This window comes from Brachyhypopomus gauderio, unplaced genomic scaffold (assembly GCF_052324685.1).
Source record: "Brachyhypopomus gauderio isolate BG-103 unplaced genomic scaffold, BGAUD_0.2 sc70, whole genome shotgun sequence".
Lineage (NCBI taxonomy): Eukaryota > Metazoa > Chordata > Actinopteri > Gymnotiformes > Hypopomidae > Brachyhypopomus > Brachyhypopomus gauderio.
The window spans coordinates 1,606,885-1,622,232 of record NW_027506891.1 but is presented as its reverse complement, the minus strand read 5'-3'; the positions used below and the strand labels follow the sequence as shown (position 1 = coordinate 1,622,232).

General features: G+C 43.8%; 1 protein-coding gene across 12 annotated transcripts in view; it reads left to right on the top strand.

Annotated features, from left to right (window-relative positions):
* The window catches only part of nav3 (neuron navigator 3), a 373,704-nt gene that overhangs the window by 185,939 nt on the left and 172,417 nt on the right, over positions 1-15,348 (top strand). For all 12 annotated transcript variants that reach the window (XM_076989743.1, XM_076989738.1, XM_076989739.1 and 9 more), the window contains one exon: positions 34-151. In XM_076989743.1, the coding sequence (XP_076845858.1) occupies positions 34-151 (118 nt within the window). The remainder of the gene's footprint in view (positions 1-33; positions 152-15,348) is intronic.

Sequence of the window (15,348 nt, the reverse complement as noted above, 5' to 3'; positions counted from 1 at the left end):
CTTATTGAGTTCTTGTCCCTTTGCCTCTTTTAGATCTACACTGACTGGGCGAATCACTACCTGGCCAAGGCTGGTTGTTCTCAGCTCATAAAAGACTTGACACAGGATATCCCTAATGGGGTTCTATTGGCACAAATAATCCAGATCATAGGTAAGAGCTCTCTCTCCCTCTCTCTCTCCATCCTCCCCCCACACACACACACACACACACGCACACTACCATAGTGCAATTCAGTCCAACAAGGCTTCACCATATTCTGCAATATGTTTCAGGAGTGTGTAAAAGTCATGCTGAACCTTAACAAGCTTCACTGCCCTCAGTGGCCAAGAGACTCTCGAAGTGTGAAATGCAACTTGCTTTCATCCAGCATAAAAGTCATGCTTCGTGTGTGTTACACACCCAGACCAGCTGTTGTCCAACTGCAGGCATGTGTTGTGCACAGATTAATAACAGCATGGGGAACCTTTTCTTTAGCATGTAGCCTGGCTCAAACATTGTATTGCACATAATCTCTCTGTGGTGTCTCTGTCACTTTTATTATACTGTGAGGAAAAGAAGTATTTGAACGCCCTCTGACTTTGCAAGTTCTCACACTTAGAAATCATGGAAGGGCCTGAAATTTTCATCTTGGGTCCATGTCCACTGTGAGAGACAATGTAAAAAAAATAATTCGGAAATCACAATGTATGATTTTAAAATAATTTATTTGTGTGTTACTGCTGCAAATAGGTATTTGAACACCTGTGAAAATCAATGTTAATATTTGGTGCAGTTTGCAATTACAGAGGTCACAAGTTTTTTACAAGTTTTGTAGTTTTTCCACAAGCTTAGGATACACTGCAGTAGGGATTTGGCCGATTTCTCCACACTGATCTTCTCCAGATCAGATTCTGGGGTTTCGCTGAGAAACACGTTTGAGCTCCCTCCAAAGATTTTCTATAGTGTTTAGGTCTTGAGACTAGCTAGGCCACTCCAGAACCTTGATATGCTTCTTACAGAGCCACTCCTTGGTTATCCTGCCTGTGTGCTTTGGGTCATTGTCATGTTGAAAGACCCAGCCACGACCCATCTTCAGTGCTTTATCTGAGGGAAGGAGGTTGTTCCCCAAACTCTCACATGGCCCCGGACATCCTCTTCTAAATACAGTGCAGTCATCCTGTCCCATGTGCAGAAAAACACCCCCAAAGCATGATGCTTCCACCCCCATGATTCACAGTAGAGATGGTGTTTTTGGGATGGTACTTTCTCCCATGACTCCTCTGGATAATTCAAATGGTCATGGGTGAACTTAAGACGGGCCTGGACGTGTGCTGATTTAAGCAGGAGAACCTTGTGTGCAGACATGTATAAAATATTAGAGACCCATCCTTGAGTAAAAGTGCAAGTACTCTATCAAAAAAGTGACTTGAGTAGAAGTTGAAGTGTTCTTTTAAAACTATACTTAAGTGAAAGTACAAAAGTATTCAGCATTTTTGTACTTAAGTAGTTTATTCTAAAATGTATTACTCAAGTACTGAAAGTAAAAAGTACAAGTATTGTTTTTTTGTATTAATCTTCTGAGGTCTAGGGGCCTTTTTTCTGTTAAGTGTTTCCATAAATGTGTTCCTAAACATAATTATTCATAACATTACACCCATATATTCCATATCAAAATGTCCACAACAATCATTTTGTGACTGGGGGAAAGTGGGGGGAAAAATTGCAGCAACTTTAAAAACAAACACAAATAAAAACTGCACAGAGCAGTGTTCAGCATGGCCAAAACACGCGTAATTTCGTAATTTGTTGGGGGGGGGGGGGGGGGGGGGAGCGTAAATTCTCAAACAAACTCGAACGTAAATTTCGACACGTCGTATTTTGTCGTAAAATGTTGCAAATAAAATGTTATTTATTTTTACGGCGGTTTATCAAATATCTATTATTATTTATGGGAGATGGGCTGCGGGCCGGTACAAATTCATTAGCCGGTACAAATTCATTAAAGGGCCGGTTCTGGCCCGTGGGCCGCCAGTTGAATAATCCTTGATTCGATTCTCGATTTACAGCAAAGAAGCCTATACCAGTTTTAGATTAGTCTATGGTCAATCATTGGTTTGATTAATCAAATTTACAATATCTTATTTCAAAAGGTGGGTTTGATATGCAAGTGATGCAAAGTGATACAAGTGATCTGTAATACACCATATTAGGCACTAATGGTCAAATTTAAATAAATTAAATTAAGATAAATGTAACAATCTTGTTCTCAGTGGAAAATAACAAAAACAAACAAATAATAATAACAAAAATGAGTGGTCAAAGAGGGTACCTGCTATCTAGTGGCTTTTTAGGTAGCAGCAATGTGCACTATTAAAACAGCAATGTGCCACATAAAATTATTAATTAAAAATACAGGTCATGTACAAAATAATAGAACAAATAGAGCCGTAACAAACTAAACTCTATCCTACAAAATTTCTTTAAAAACTATTTCTTTAGTGTCTTCATACATGGAGGGCAACACTTTAGTTGTAAGATGTGACCTTATACTTTCGCGAGTGACCGTAGCACGTGACTCCGCACACCTCGCGTGAACGGCAGAGGCATTTTTAATAACTTGGCACGTCACATTCTTTGCAGTGGTCTCTGAAACGATATGTGGTAGTAAAGAAACACCCCTCAAAAACAGGGGAAGGAACAATTACCTGATGAATTTTAATTTTGCATTGTGTTCCAGGTGCTGGAAAAGTGCTGGAATTTAGGCTAAAGTATTTGAAAATGCTTGAAATTGTAACTACTTCGTTTCACAACAAGTAGCTGTCTGACTTAACAGTTCTCTTGTATTACGTTCAGGACGAAACATGAGAGAACGTGAAGACGTTAAGATTGGGCGTTTTGAAAATAAACCACCATTAAATAATGTGATAAAAAAACGAATTCTTTTGAATCATTATGAGTAGCCTATATGTATAAATATTTAATTTATTAGGTTTGACGTGCTGCAAATTATTGAAATGGACCTTGAAAGTGACATAGAAGTGCTTTAATTCCACCTTGATGTTAATTATTATTTAAAAACGTTCGTATCCGTTGCTTCTGAGTGTCTGCCTTTTTATGGAAACAATGGCGGCTACTCTGGTCGCAAAACCAACTGCGACTTCACCAGTTTGGGAGCATTTTGGCTTTCAACCAACTGAAAAGGGAGAGCCAGCTAATTTAGACGAGCCAATATGCAAAATCTGTGCCCGAAAGGTTGCTGTGAAACGGGGAAACACATTGAATTCGTGATCCCACCTAGCAACCTATCATCCAGCTATCGAAGCGCAACTGCCCCCAACAGCACCAAGCCGTGGAGCAGCCTCAGAAGGAGCAGCTCAGGGGTGGGTTTCCCGAAACGTTCGTAGCGCTAAGTACTTCTTAACCTCGTACGTTTCATACGAGGTTACGAAGTACTTAGCGCTACGAACGTTTCGGGAAACCCACCCCAGGTTGGTTCCAGCCGACAGTTAGGAGTAGCTGAATGCTTTGCACGAGGTTCCAAATACAGTCGTGAAAGTAACAGACATAAATGCCTGATGTCCGCCGTAACGCGGTATCTTGTTGAGGAGATGGTTCCATTTAACATGGTCGAGAAACCGGCATTCAAGTCTATGCTTGAGAAATTCGACAAGCAATACGAGTTGCCTGGAAAGACGTATTTTTCTGAGACGGCTGTCCCGAAAATGTACAACACAGTAAAGGCATTGGTCAAAAGTGAGCTCAAGAATGTCGACTACTTCTCTGCCACAACTGATATGTGGCCAAGTGTCAATATGACTCCTTATATGAGTTTAACAGCGCATTATCTGACCATCGATTGGGCTCTAAAATCACGCTGTCTCGAAACAGTGTTTATACCCCAGAACCACACGTCTGACAATATCTCTGAATCTCTTCGCCACGCATTTGATGAGTGGTCCCTGGATGAAAAGAAGTTGGCCTGTATCACTACAGACAACGGTGCAAACATCATTGCAGCAGTGAACAAATTGAACTGGCCGTGGCTGAACTGTTTTGGTCACAATTTACATTTGACAGTGACAAACGCAATGGCAAGCGTTAAAGACCGCACAGCCCAGGCAAGGGTCAGTACATTTACATTTATGGCATTTGGCAGACGCCCTTATCCAGAGCGACTTACATTTTTTATCTCATTTTTTATACAAGTGAGCAATTGAGGGTTAGGTGCCTTACTCAGGGGCCCCTCAGTCATGGCCTCAGGTCTGGGAATCGAACCCACGACCCTCCGGTCCGGTGCAGGACTGCGCTACAAGATGGGGCACCAAACAGAAAATGGTAGACAGAGTCTTAGAGCAAATGCTGGCTATCAAAAGAGTTTTGGATGACCGGAGCAGTGGCGATTGCTTTAAGACTGCAAGGGAAGTTCAGCTTCCCCTAAAATGTCAAAAAAATAAGTGATCAGACATATACTGTTGTGTGTACATGTCATTGACAAAATAAGCGCTACAACGCGCTCAACGTTTGTTCAGAATCACCTTCTTATCACTGGTAACAACGCGGCTTTCCTCTCACTCAGTCCTGCAGCTTCACGGCGCTTTAAACGGTGTGGACGCTGAGCGTCTACAGAATTCAATAGCGAAGCAAAGAGTGCAGCGAAACGAGACGAGCCATTGGATGAATTCTGGGCTTTGTCCCGCCCATCGGACGCTCAGCATCTCTGGGGGTCTATGGGGCAGTGGGCTGGCCTCGGCTGGCCCGGACGCTCAGCTTCTGCATGATGATTGGATGATCTGTCTGAGGCCAAATCCCTTTTTGATTGACAGCGAAATGAGCGAATAAGCGATCTTTTGGTGTAAACCTCCACGGGAGCATTTATTTTCAATTTTTTTTTTCCATTCTTTTCTGAGTTGAACCGGAGATTTTCCTAATCCTCTTAGCGGCTTTTTCTTTGTTAAAAACGACTAGCGACAAATCGAGCTTCTATTTCTGGTGCTTTTTGTTGTAGCTGCTTGTGTTTGGAGACTGACTTCTATCACTCAAGCTGAAATTGAGCTTCCCCTCCTTGAAAGACCAGCATCCGCCACTGGACCGGAAACACCAGCATCTAATTCCAAGCTGGCAGGACATTGCTGTCCTTGACTCTGTGAGCACGGCACTGAAACCTGCAGCTGAGTTTACGGATCTTTCATCAGTGAAACCCGTCCTGAAACTCCTGACTGGAGATGTTCTGAAACCATCAAACATCAAGCAAAAGATGTGCAGTGTTCTCAAGGACAAGTACAAATCAACTGCCTTACAAGAACTTTTGGCAAAGGCCTGTTTGCTGGACCCTAGATACAGGGGGGATTACATCGGTGACACGGGCGAGACGAAACATGCACTGGTTGAAGAGATGCTAGGAGTGGATGACGCAGGGCGGGGGGGGGGGGGGGGGGGGGGGGGGGAGCGGTGCCAGTACGTCTGTGGTAGGAGAGGAAGAGTCCTCTGCGCAAGCCATGATGCCGTACGTACCTAAGAGAGCTCGCGCAGATGCCGAGCTCATGCGCTACCTACAGGAAGAGCCCATAGACTCTAACGCAGATCCCCTTGCCTAGTGGCGCGACAACCAGGCTAGATTTCCTCTGCTTTTTTTTATTTATTTTTTTTTATTAAATAGCCCACCTCCACCCCCCCCCCCCATCTTCGGAGGACAACTTTGTTTTTATGTAGAGTTCAAATGACAATTATAACAATTATAACAATATGCAAAGTGTTAATTATTGGGGTTAGGTGGACCAAGAAAAGAGGGGGAGAGAAAGAATAAAAAGGGAAAAGACAGAAGGGCAGGGAAAAAAAAAAATAATTATATATATATATATATATATATATATATATATATATATATATATATATATATATATATATATATAATTAGGGGTGGGCATAGATAAATTTTTTAAATCTAGATTAATCTCACTGAAATCTTGAAATTAATCTATATTAAAATGGCTCATATGCGTGCTACCCAAGTAATGACTAAAAGTCAGTTTTTGAGATAGGGTTTCTTAATACAGATCAATGACTGCTTGAGGAAGCTGTTCTACTTTGATACTTGAAGAAAAAATACATGCTCAATAAAATGTAGGCTACTCGTGTTCAACGGTTTATTCAGTTAAACATGAATTTGTAAGCCTACATGCTATACATTAAAAGGGGTTGATAACATGTTTATTCAGCTAAACATGATATTTGAAATGTAAGCCAACATTTTGTACATTTAACCTCACGGACGTAATTTGTAATTACGTAATTTTTTTCAAAGGCCGGTTTTGGTCCTCTGCAGTTTTAACGGTTAAAAAGAAATATTTAAATAGCGAAGAATCTAGCGCTAGGACCATGCAGAAAACGACCGCTCCGAGCTCCGCTCCGGTAACACTTTACGTTCCTAAAAATGAATTTTCCATGAATCAAACCTGGCGACATCGTGTCTGCATCCATGTAAACACACGTACGATTTGTATTTCACAGGTTTGTGATGTATGTGTATGTGTGAGTGTGTGTTTATGTGTAACTTAGTAGTACAACATGGGATAAATGTACGGAATGTACTTACCACCATTCCCCCAGAGGCCAGAGGTAGGCAGAGAAAGACCCGGGAATTCCACCCGCCCACGGCCCCCCCAGGAGCTGTGGAGCCCCAGGGCAGCACTTCCCAGTGACCCTCGCATGCCCGCCCCCGCAGGCGGGAGAGGGAGACCCCGGACAGCGCCCCCCCAGCCAAGGAGTGCAGGTCCAGGGGAACCAGAGGAAACAGAGCCCCCCCCGCCATGGGCCAGTAGCAAAGCCCCAGCGCCACGCGCCCCCGGGAACCACCCCCACCCGGCAGGGCCCCCCTCCCGCCGAGGAGCCCCGAGCCGCCCCGGACCACAACCGCCCAGGGGAGCGGGCCAACCGCCCCCACACCGGAGCACCAGGCCGGGCCCCGGAACCCCAAGGCGCCCCCCTCTGGAGCGGAGCAGTAACCACAGGGGAGCAGCCGGGAGTGGACTAGGCCCGACCAGCCCCCGACCTAGAACCAGCCGTCCTCACTCATACACTCAAACTCATATATGCATTTGCCCCTATACACCAACACAACCCCTTATATACCCCCCTACCATGCACACACCCACATCCATCCCCATACACACACGTGCCCCCAAACTCACCCTCACATGTAGACTCTCACACATATACACCTACACGCACATGCACATTCATCCCAACATAACTTCCTCCACACATCCGACCACACCCATATACACTCCTGGGCCCACCCCCAAATGTGCCCACACCCCAATATATACACACATACCCATATATTCCCCCCAACATGTACTCATTCATCAACCTGTACAAAAAAAGATATGACAAAGACACACATACATCCAAACTAACACACCCTCCGCGGCGGGGGCAGATGGCTGGACCAGCAAGGATCGGTAGGGAGCAGGAAACGGGTGAAGGAAGGCCTTCCCACCCCTCCACCTCCAGTGCTGTGTTGTGTGTAGGTGTTGGTGTATATGCACGTGTGGTAGTGTGTGATACTATGGTGCAGTTAAAATTGAGGGGACAGGTGTTGGGACCAACGTGGACAAAGCCCCGGGCCACTGGCCAGTGTTTGTCCACACCGTCCCCTCAAAGGCCCTCAATGTCTAAGGTGCAATAAAAACTGAGGGACAGACAGTGGTGAGGAGACGGGTGAACCATGGCAGCAGGCCCACCTCGTCAACCTCTGGTTACATGCCTGCCCCCCAGGATCTTAAATGTATAAGGACTGTGTGCGTGTGTGTGTGTGTGTGTGTATGTGTGGGGGTGGGTGGGTGGTAATACGTAGGTCCAGAGGAAATGGTCCTCTGGAAGAGGAGAGCCAGCTAGCTGGCTCATTGAGCACCGAGCTTCACTGCCCCACCGGCTCGAGGCAGGGAGTGGTCGACCCGGGGAGACTGGGCGGGCAGCTCCCTCTGTCTGGACATCCACATACAGTGGTACCTCGAGATACGAGTTTAATCCGTTCCAGACACGTGCTCGTATCTCGAACTGCTCGGTTCTGGAAGCAATTTAACAATGTAAAGTATTGTAATTGGTTCCGGTCCTTAAAAAAGTCACAAAACTAGCATAAACTTTCCACTACTAGAGCCTTTCTTTGGAGCCATAATGCAAAAAAAAAACGTTTGTAGTATTGAAATACTGTACTGTACGTACTGTTACTCGTTGCAAAGCACACGTGCGAATGGCTGTGATGACCGGGTACAGGAGTCGACCTTACCAACACCTCAAGAACTAAAAAAACGCTATTGGCTGCTAGAACGCGCTAAATGACGTAATCTCCGCACATACATGTATGTTTGTGTTTTTGAACCTAAGGTTGTGGGGGAGGGAGAGAAAGAAAAGCGTTTGAGTGTGTCTTTGAGCTGATTAATGATTTATTTTTTTCCATATAGTACTGTACTGCCACCTAGTGGTTCATGCTCGTATCTCGAGCGTGCACTCGGGTGTCGAACAGAAATTTTGCTCGTCTCGGTGCTCGTATCTTGGATCGCTCGTATATAGAGCAGCTCGTATCTCGAGGTACCACTGTACACCTAAACACATATTCTCTTTCGCATACGTATACACCCACACACATTGATCCCTTATATATATCTCCATACAACATATACACCCCCACACGTTTGTCCCATATACACAACACACCTATGTAATCACCCACATCCATATCAATCGCACATCAAACGACAGCAGACATCCACAGGATTGAAGACAAGCTGGTCTGAGTCTGGAACCCTGCGCCCCCGGCCCACCCCAGATACCCCCAACAGCCACCACCCAGGCACCTGAGAGCCCCAAGGCCCAGACCCGACGCCCCGACACAAGGCCGACCGACCCACCCCACCCAGCGGTGCGTCCGCAGCGGCACAGGCCACCCCACGCGGGCAGGGCCCCAGAACGGGGGGAGCCAGCCACCCCCCTTAGGTCCAGCACCTACTCCCCCCGAACCCCCGGACCCGCACCCCAGAGCCCCCAGGGTCGACCCCCAGCCACCAACCGGCCCTCCGGGAGCTGAGGCCCCAGCCAACCACCCCGACTAGCTAATGGAACTGATCAGTGGGAACCAAAGGGAATTAAATTCCTCCAACTGGTCTTTAGAGGAAGCAGACATTCTCTCCAGACAGATGTGATCGAGTAAATTTTTGTAATGATTAATATGCAGGTCCTTTTTTGCTTTTCCAATTCATGAGAATGGTTTTCTTGGCGATGCATAGAGCAGTAAGAACTATGTGTGATTTGTTTGCCTCTGTAGTCAGTTCACTGACGTCTCCTAGGATGCACAGTCTGGGTGACGTTGGGATGCAGCATTTAAACCACGTGGACAAGTCTACACATACCTTCTGCCAGAATTCCTGAACAGGCCTACAGTCCCATATAGCATGCATATAGTGATCAATTATATTGGCTGTACAGTGGGTGCATATGTTTGACTGTGCTAGGCCCATTTGGAACATCCTTTGTCCTGTATAGTGTGTTCTATGTATTGTACAAGTTGTAAGTTGGGGCTTTTACTTATTTAAAAAAAATATTTGTACATATGTCTGTCCAAAAATGTTGATCTGGATTAATAGATAGATCTCGTTCCCATTTGGCTATCGGAAGGGAGATTGAGTCATCAAATTTTAACAATAATTTATACAGTTTTGATAATAATTTAGGAGTATCTAGATTTAAAAATAATATGTTCTAAATTTTTTATTCCCTTATCATGCCATGATGTGAAATGTAATACTTTCTTGTTCTGACAGATGTCTGGATTGTTCCAAATGGGTGTTAGTTTGCATGGGATGAGTGGGGAGCGAGTTAATTTAAGGAATTCCCACCAGGCTGTCAGTGAAGTATTTATACTGAGGCTTTTAAAACAGTCCTGACGCTTAATATTAGGGCTAATGTAAGGGAGGTCTGAAAGTTTTAATTTCCCGCAGAATGCTTGTTCTAGGTCTATTAAGTAGTATTTGTTCCATTTTAAAATATACTGTAATCTATTGGCTAAGAAATATTGATAAAAATTTGGTAGTTCTAAGCCACCATTTGAGTTTTGGCTTTTGCAAGGTTTTCAGACTTATTCTTGATGGCTTGTTTTTCCATAGGAATTTACAGATGTTTGAGTCTAAGGATTTAAACCAAGCGGCAGAGGGTTTATTTGGGATTAGTTAGAATAAATAATTGACTTTGGGTAGAACCATCATTTTAACTCTCCCTATGAGTGATATAGGTATAGCGTTCCAGCGTGTGAGATCATCTTCTTTTGTTTTTAATAGAGGGATATGATTTAACTGTACTAATTCTAAAAGTTTAGCAGAGACATGTAGGCCTAAATATCTAATATTACCTGATTGTAGTGGAGTGGTGGTCGTGTTCTGGAAACTACAATTTATAGGCAAAACTGTTGACTTACCCCAGTTGAGTATTCTGTTATAGAAGAGAAGCTGTCTATAAGTTTTATTGTATTCGGAAGAGAAGCTTGTGTGTTCTGCAGGAAAAGTAATACATCATCTGCGTAGAGACTTACAGTATCTTATGGTTTGTGGTTCCTGTGTTAATTCCTGTAATATTTGCATTTTGTTGAATTGCTGCTGCTAATGGCTCAATGAAGAGAATGAAAAGTGAGGGTGATAGTGGGCAGCCCTGCCTGGTGCCCCTCTGCAGAGTGAAGCTTTGTGAAGTGATATCGTATAACACGTGCATTAGGAGAGCTATGTAGGGTTTTGATCCAGTTTATGAAGGCCAAATTCAAATTTGTGTAGTACTGCTAATAAATATTTCCAGTTTACCCAGTCAAATGCTTTTTCTGCATCTAAAGATACAATAGTAGTCTCTATTTTGTTAATTGTGCAGTAGTCTATTATGTTTATTAGTCTGCGTGTATTGTTGGCTGATTGTCTACCCTTGATAAAACCTGTTTGGTCTGGATGTATTATAAGTGGGGTGATTTTCTCTAATCTTCTGGCAAGTGCTTTGCAAATAATTTTAAGATCTACATTTATGAGTGAAATGGGGCGATAGCTGGAAGGAAGTGTAGGGTCTTTGCCTGGCTTTAGAAGTACACTAATGTTAGCAGAATTCATGTCTGGGGACAGTACGTGATCATTTTGAATTTGATTTACCATTTTAAAAAAGGTTGGTTCTAGCACAGACCATAATTCTTTGTAGAATCCTACAGGAAATCCATCTGGTCCTGGAGCTTTGTTATTTGGTAGCTGCTGTAGGGCTTCATGTAATTCGGGCAGAGCAAGTGGTGAATCTAGTGCATCGACTTGTTCATTTTCCAGTTTTGGGAGATTTATATTATTAATAAATTCTTCAATAGCTGAATCAGATGGACTAATCTGTGATGTATATAAAGCTTTATAAAACTCTTTAAAAGCTTTATTTATTTGTTGTGGGTTGTGAGTAATGCTACCTGTTGAGTTCTTAATAGAGTAGGTAGTTGTTTTTTCCTTATTAAGCTTTAAATGATTAGCAAGGAATTTTCCGGATTTATTGCCATGTTCAAACATGCAGTCTTTGCAGTAAAAATTGTGCCTTTTTATCTATTATTTCATTTAATTCCAGTTTGAGTTTTCTCAGCTTGTTCAGTGTATGTTCTTGTGGTGAGGCAGCATGGGCAGTTTCTAAAGATTTTATTTTTTCTTCCAATTCTAATACCTTTGTTTTTTCTGTCTTTTTCTTATGTGTGCAGTAGGATATTATTTTCCCCCGCATTACTGCCTTCCTCTGCTTTCTAAAGTGGCCCGCAAGTACATGTGTATTTGTGCAACGAGCACACCACCAGAGAGAGTTTTTAGTGCTGCCGGAAACATTGTTACCCCACTTAGATCCTCTCTGAAACCACATAAGGTGAACATGTTGGTTTTCCTAGCACGTAACAAGGCCATGATAACGCCGGACAAAACCTAGACTTTATTACTAAAGGAAGGGTTTTGTTTTACTTCTTTTTTTAAATGAATTCTGATCTCATGTGCAAGTTTTTTTTTTGCCTTCTTTGCACAGCGTAGATCAATCGTCATTAGCCTTACGTGCTCTGCATTTAACAATAAAGGACTGTTTAATTTGTCCTACAAATTAATTTTGTTATAAAAATAAAATATTCTTAATAATAACAACAATTGCAGGATATGTTTGTGAAAACAACAAAAATGGCGATAATACTGCATATTGCGGTGTGGAGCCCTGTTAATTTACCGCAGTAGAAATTCTTTCCCCGCGACAGCCCTACTGCAAACATGACTTTGTTCATTGCGCTGAAGCGTGGCGTCTGCGAAGTTACAAAATTCAAGAGGTGCACGACCTCACGAAGCGACAGCGCGCGAGGCTCTCGTGCATGGGAGCCACTGCGAATACATAATTTTCGTTGCGCGGACTGTCGCGCTGCTCGCGACGTGTCAATTATAAACCAGTCTTTACTTTGCGTAGTGTGGGTGCTTGCATAGCTTAGAGGGAGGGATCCTCTTTGACTTCGAGGGTCGAGATCGTGATTTCAATCGATTTCGATAAAATATCTACTATTTTATAATGAATCAACTACATGAATTTTGCACAGAAGCAGCTTCTAGCTAGCTAGCTAGTAGCACACGTTGTGTCTAAATGTGAACCTAGCTGTGTACATCCACTATTATAGTGAGCGATATTGTAAAATAGCATTCATTTAGCCATCAATATTTTATGCTTCTTCATCAAATCTCTCAGTATTTCAAGCTACATTCATCACTGCTATGTACTGTATATCGCTACGTTACCTATGTAGCTAGCTAGCTAGTAGAAGGTGTCGCTTCAGCAGCTGTTTGCAAAATATGATCTGCAAAACAATTCAGCTTGCCAGCAAAAAGCTTGCCAGCCAACCCTGATGTCGAATGAGAAAAAAAAGGTCCTGCCTTCTTCTGATACTACATAGTTCAAGGGAGAATTTTTGAAGGCCAATTTTTCACACTCTTTAGGAAGGCAGAGTAGGCACTTCATCCTATAGGAATTTTCTTTCACTCTGGCAAACAAAAACATTGTCTATAGGTAGGGCCAGGGTGGTCTCCTTCCTCACCCTCACTCGAAGTTGAAGGTGTGGAAGATGCTGAAAGTGGTGAAGGAGGTGTTGCTGTTGGCTCTCTCAAATCAGACTAAGGCTTACGAACCTCAAGTGTTCGGTGAAGGTGGGCAGCAGAGAAAAAGGCGAGACGTCACCGGAGAATGTGCAGTTTTCTCATGAGACAGTCTTCTCATTTGACCCGGTGACAGCACCATCTACCGCTCTGGCAGTGATGATGATATGGGTTTGATTCCTAGCAAAAATGTTTATAATTGTGTATATAATATAAGTAACTATACAGCCCGTAAAAAAATTCAGAGTAAAAGTAATATGTAGGGAAGTAAAACTGAAAGTAGGAGAAAAAAAACAATACTCCAGTAAAGTACAGATACAGCATTTTAGTACTCAAGTACAGTAGTGAAGTAGTTCTACTTCATTACTATACATCTCTGCTTCAATGCCATGCATGACTTAGAATCACTAGACATCTTAGTGTATTACCCACAGTAACCTTGGAAACAGTGGTGCCAGCTCTCTTCAGGTCATTGACCAGCTCCTCCCATGTAGTTCTGGGCTGGTTCCTCACCTTTCTTAGGATCACTGCTACACCACGAGGTGAGATCTTACATGGAGCTCCAGTCTGAGGGAGACTGACAGTCGTGTTTAGCTTCTTCCATTTTCCAATTACTGCTCCATCAGTTGATTTTTTTTCATCAAGCTGCTTGGTATTTGCCCCGTAGACCTACCCAGCCTTGTGGAGGTCTATAATTTCTCTGGTGTCTTTGGAGAGATCTTTGGTCTTAGCCATGTTAGTAGTTGGACTCTTAGGGCGTACTCACACTAGGCACGGTTTGCTGGATCCGTGCTGGGGCCCGGTTATCCCCCCTCCCCACTCCCCCTCTGGCCTGCACTCACACTCGCTTCAGCAACCCGGCCCGAGCACGCTTACGTCATCACAACGCCGCTTTATTTGGAAAAAAAGCGCGCTCGCACAACACTATGAAGTTCACGATTCTCTTTTTATTATATTTTTGGAGTCGTTTTGGGAGTGCAGAAACACGGTGCAAGCACAGATTTATCGATCATTTAACACAACGATTGTCTGCTAATCGCTTTGCCGCTATGACTGTTTAACGTGAGCGTCGCATCACTGATGTCATGTTTGAGTTCCAGCGAAATGAACCAATCAGACGAGGCACCAAGCGGGCCCGGGCACAGATAGCGCTCACACTAGAAGCGAACCGTGCCCGAGTCCACATGAATCGTGCCCTGGCCCACCTCTTCAAAGCGGGCCCGAGCACGGTTAACTGATCCGGGCACGGTTGGAGCGCTCACACTAGCCAAACGAACCGTGCTTCGGCAGGCAACCGTGCCCGGGCCCGGATCGCAGAGCCTAGTGTGAGTACGCCCTTACTGATTGTGTGGGGTGGACAGGTGTCTTTATGCAGCTAACGACCTCAAACAGGTGCTTCTAATTTAGAATAATAGGTGTAGTGGAGGTGGATATTTTAGAGGCGGACTAACAGGTCTTTGAGGGCCAAAATTTTTGCTGATTGGCAGGTGTTCAGATACTTATTTGCAGCAGTAACACATATACATTATAAAAAATCATACATTGTGATTTCTGGGTTTTTTTTATATTATGTCTCTCACTGTGGACATTCACCTAAGATGAACATCTCAGACCCCTCCATGATTTATAAGTGGGAGAACTTGCAAAGTTGTGTTCAAATACTTTTTTTCCTCACTGTAGCATGTGTGTCCTGTACATGCTCATTTTCTGCAGGGTTGCCAACTTTTGACGTTCGCTTGGAGTGAGATTTTAACCTGGAGCCGTTGGCGAGGGGGGGGTGAACGAAAGTTGTTGAGCGGGGTGGGGGGGGGGTGGTGGCGAACGTAAAATGGACACAGATTCAGTGTTATATCGCCAGTGGACGTATAACGTATTGTATCGTATATGTGGATCTGAGGTAAATAAACTGGATATTTGTTTTCGGCGTGAGATATCGGAAGTGTGGCGTGAGAGCGTGTGAAAACGGTCAAATGCGTGAGAGTTGGCAACCCTGTTTTCTGTCATTTGGTCATTGTTTCACTCTTTCCCTGGTTTGCGCTCTGCTGAACTGGCATGTGCTTTTAGCCTTGGCCTCTAGCATTTTGGCTCTAGATGTTTGTGTTAGAACTCTCAGCCAGAAGCTGATGAATTAACAGCCATGCGTTTTCTTCTCCTAGTACTCCAGACAGGAGTCAGTAGTTCTCTCTCTCTTTCTCTCTATCTCTC